The sequence below is a fragment of the Cyprinodon variegatus genome, unplaced genomic scaffold (genome assembly GCF_000732505.1).
Source record: "Cyprinodon variegatus isolate N-32 unplaced genomic scaffold, C_variegatus-1.0 Scaffold1069, whole genome shotgun sequence".
NCBI lineage: Eukaryota > Metazoa > Chordata > Actinopteri > Cyprinodontiformes > Cyprinodontidae > Cyprinodon > Cyprinodon variegatus.
In genome coordinates, this window is record NW_015151522.1 from 138,260 (window position 1) to 142,278 (window position 4,019).

The 4,019-nt window shown below is 47.2% G+C and overlaps 1 protein-coding gene across 1 annotated transcript in view; it reads right to left on the reverse strand.

Annotated features, from left to right (window-relative positions):
- aldh16a1 (aldehyde dehydrogenase 16 family member A1) overlaps positions 1-4,019 on the reverse strand; it is a 26,227-nt gene that overhangs the window by 5,894 nt on the left and 16,314 nt on the right. Inside the window, 3 exon segments of the mRNA XM_015400082.1 lie at positions 2,046-2,216; positions 2,303-2,424; positions 2,581-2,584. Of these exon segments, the coding sequence (XP_015255568.1) occupies positions 2,046-2,216; positions 2,303-2,424; positions 2,581-2,584 (297 nt within the window).

Sequence of the window (4,019 nt, forward strand, 5' to 3'; positions counted from 1 at the left end):
TATTCTAAGAGTAAAATACTGATTCTATCAGGAGATCATCTTATTTAGACTTAGACTTCCTTTATTGTCATTGCACAAAAAAACACAAGGTGAATCTTGACAACGAAATGTCGATTACTTCGCTACCAGTGTAACAGAGCTAAGACCTTATTCCTGCACAATAATTGTTTTTTTTATAACTAAGAGCTAGCTATATACAGGGTATAGAAGTATACATATACATATATATTGCACTGAGTTATTGAAGAAGTAACATCAATAATTATTGCACTGACTTATTGCTAAACGAAACAATAAATTGAAGACAAAACTAAACTAAAGTGCGTGTATTGTCCATGTTCATGGGGGGAGGAGCGTTATGTGGAGTTAAGCAGTCTGATGGCCAGGGGGAAGAAGCTGTTCAGTAGTCTGGTCGTTCTGCAGAAGATGCTGCGGAACCTTCTGCTGGACGCCAGGGGGGAAACAGTCCATGGTTGGGGTGGGTGGGGTCGGAGAGGATCTGGTGAGCCGGGATAGGCAGCGCCTGTCCGCGATGTTCTTGATGCAGGTGAGCGGCGCCCCCGTGATCTTCTCCCCTGTCCTCACCACCCTCAGTAGAGACCTCCAGTCAGAGGCCCTGCAGCTCCCAGACCAGATGTAGCTGGTCAGTAGGCTCTCCATGGTCCCTCTGTAGAAGGTCTGAAGGATGGGGGGCGGGAGGGATGCTCTCTTCATCCGACGCAGGAAGTGCAGAAGAAGGAGATGTTGGGTGACCAGCTGAGGTTGTCAGTGATGTGCACCCCCAGGAACTTGATGCTGCTGATGACCTCCACAGCTGACGGGTGTGTGGGTGGGTCTGGATTTCCTGAAGTCGATGAAAAACTCTTTGGTCTTTTTGACGTTCAGGATCAGGTGGTTCCCTGCGGATGACACCCACCCTACTGTGGTGTCATCTGCGTACTTCAGGATGTGGTTGGACCTGAGGCGCGAACGGCAGTCGAGGGTCATCAGGGCGAACAGCAGGGGGCTCAGGACACAGCCCTGGGGGGTGCCGGTGTTCAGGGTAATGACGTCGGAGGTGTTGTTCCCCACTCTGACAGCCTGGGTTCTGTTAGTGAGGAAGTCCAGCAGCCAGTTGCAGAGGGGGGTGTTTATTCCTATGGGGTCCAGTTTGCCTACCAGGTCCTGGGGGATGATGGTGTTGAATTCTGAGCTGAAGTCCAGGAACAGCATCCGGACGTGGGTGTTCTTCTCCTCCAGGTGCTCCAGACTCAGGTGGAGAGCAGTGGAGACTGCATCCTCCGCACTGCGCTTGGACTGGTTTGCAAACTGGAACGGGTCGTGTGATGAGGGGAGCGTGGAGATAATGTGGTCTATTTACTTACTCAAATTAAGGTTAAATGTATTTATTTTAAGAAATCTTCACTTACTTTAGATAGTTTTTGCAGTGCTGCAGTTTTGCATCATAAATGCTTTAGACCAGGGGTCTTCAATGTTTTCCAGGACAAGGACCCCCGAACTGATAGCGAGATGGAGCGAGGACCCCCTAATTATATACATTGTATTAAAATTGAGTTCTATCAAACTGGTCCTATAGTCACTCTATCGCAGATGGAGTAATGTAAAGAAAGTAATTCCACCCTGGGATTATTAAAGTATTTCTGATTCCTGGTTGATGGGACAGGTGTTGTGAATGACTGAAAGACATCTTCAGCCTCCATTTATCTGTTTACTACAGTGTGTTTAATTCATGTTAATGTTTATTTAAACACATTTCAATTAGTGGAAAAAATTGCAAGGGTAAATATAAAAAAAAAAAGTTCAATCAACCAAAATGTTCGCAGTACCTCTGTGAGCCCCATGTTGAAGACCTCCGCTTTAGAGGACAGTAGCATCTGATTAAACAGATCTGGTCTGATTGACTGGGAACTCTTTAAATAGAGACATTTTTCTAACTTTCTTTCCATCAGCTGCTAATAAAAACTGTTCATTCCTTCACTAATAAGCAGCACCTGTTTTATTTTTCTCTACAGCAGCGCTTTTGTGCGTCTATGTGTGAATCTCACCCAGGCTGAGCTTTTATCGCAGCCTCCACCGCGTTCCGGACATCTTTACGGCCTCCATCAGGACAAAAGCCCAACACATTACCGCCCCCTGGTGCCTGGACAGCCACACTGCAGCCTGACACTGATTTACAGGCTTTACCGCCAACAAACTGCAGGAAGGACTGAGGCATACTATGACAAAGAGAAGAAGAGATACAGCATGAGCAGATATTTAGAAGCCTGTTTAATCTAAACCTCAGAGAGCATTAAAAACCGACCTGTGGTCGTCTGGGATCACAGCCTGGGTTGGTTCTGTTCCAAACTTTGAGTAGTCCATAGCAACAGGGGCCGAGCGAGGACGGACAGGAGACCAGGAAGGTCGCAGAAACTGATAGAGACCCTGCATAAAATCAGAGATGTAAATATGAAGCTTTAGGAGCTTCACCATTGATCAGATCAATGAGGGTTTTACAAAAATAATTCATTGGAAGATAGTTGGAGATAAAAATGGAGAAACCCTAAAGGAATAACCTGTTAAAAAGCCACAGATTGAGACTTCCCTCAGCAATAGATATAAAAAGTTATACTACGTTCAGACTGCAAGCAGCAGGAGCAGCAAAAACGCTACATCCTGCTTCATTTTTTATGCTTCTACAAGTTTAGTTCTGATGCGTGGCTGAAGCATCATTGCTGCTCTGGCTGCGTGGTTTGAAAGTGGGTCTGATGCATAATGGGCGGAGCTACCCTATCCTTTCTTTGCCTGTAACAATGGCGGAGGAAATCAAGAGAGGTGCTTGGCTTATTTTAATGAATAATGCTACGTTCAGACCGCAGGCGCTGGAAGCAGCAAAGCTTCTGCTGCTTCATTTTTATGCTTGTTCACATTAAGGTCAGATGTGCGTCAAGTGCATCTTTGATGCTCCTGAAGCGCGTCCAGTAAAGGGTGTCCAGATGCGTCTGATGCTCCTGCTGCTCCTGTGTTCAATGGCAGAGAGCGGCTTTGCTATATTTGCTGTGATCAGTGGGTAAAAAGTAGTTTAAAAATGTTTTTATAGAGGTCACAGAATGCAAAACTGAGTTTCCATTGTCATAGATGAATAACGATAGTTCAGTGGGTGAAATGGACGTACAGAGAAGTTCTGATGGTGGTCAGAGGGCTCGGTGACGCCAGTGTACGGCAGCCCAGCCTCTGTCAGTGAGCCCCAGGGCAGCTGTGGCTAAAATGTAGCTTGCCACCATCAGTGTGTGAGTGTGTGCGTGAATGGGTGAATGAATGTAGTGTAAAGCATTTTGGTCAAGTCTCCTCACTTGAAAAAGGGCGCTATGTAAGGACATGCCATTTACCATTCAAACCCCATCCACACCTCCTTTCTCTGCAAATCTCACAATTCTAAACCTCCATCATAAAAAGTAAGAATCCAAACGAAGCCCCGAATTGATGTCATTTCGCGATGTTGCCTCATTTGGCCGGTAATTTTGTCACGCTGCTGCGCCGCTGACTGGACCAGACCGAACTGAACTGAGCGACGAACCAGACGCGGTGACGGTATGCTTCCCCCCACCTGCCTTACCATGCTAAGGGGAAGCATGGTAAGGTTGACCCAGTGTCCAGGCTACCGTCATTGGGTTGGGTTCGGTCGTGCCGTCCCCCGCTGGCTCCCTGCCCCCCTCAGCCCCGGAGCTCCTTCTTTCCCATCGCCCTGCTTGCCACAGGTTTGCCTGCTGTGTCTAAAAGTAGCAGCAGCAGCAACCCAGACTGACAGCAGCTCATTGGATCATTTGGATCACGTGCAGCCTGGTCCCGGACGCATGGAGGGCTTTACGATGTTAACAGGAGAAGCAGCACAAGTGATGTTTAGACACTGTTGTCAGACAACATGTGGTAATAATTTACCGTATTTTCACGACCATAAAGCGCACCGTACTAAGAGGCGCACTCTCAGTTATGTGTCCCATTTCTGTATTTAACACACACGAGGCGCACCGGACTATAGG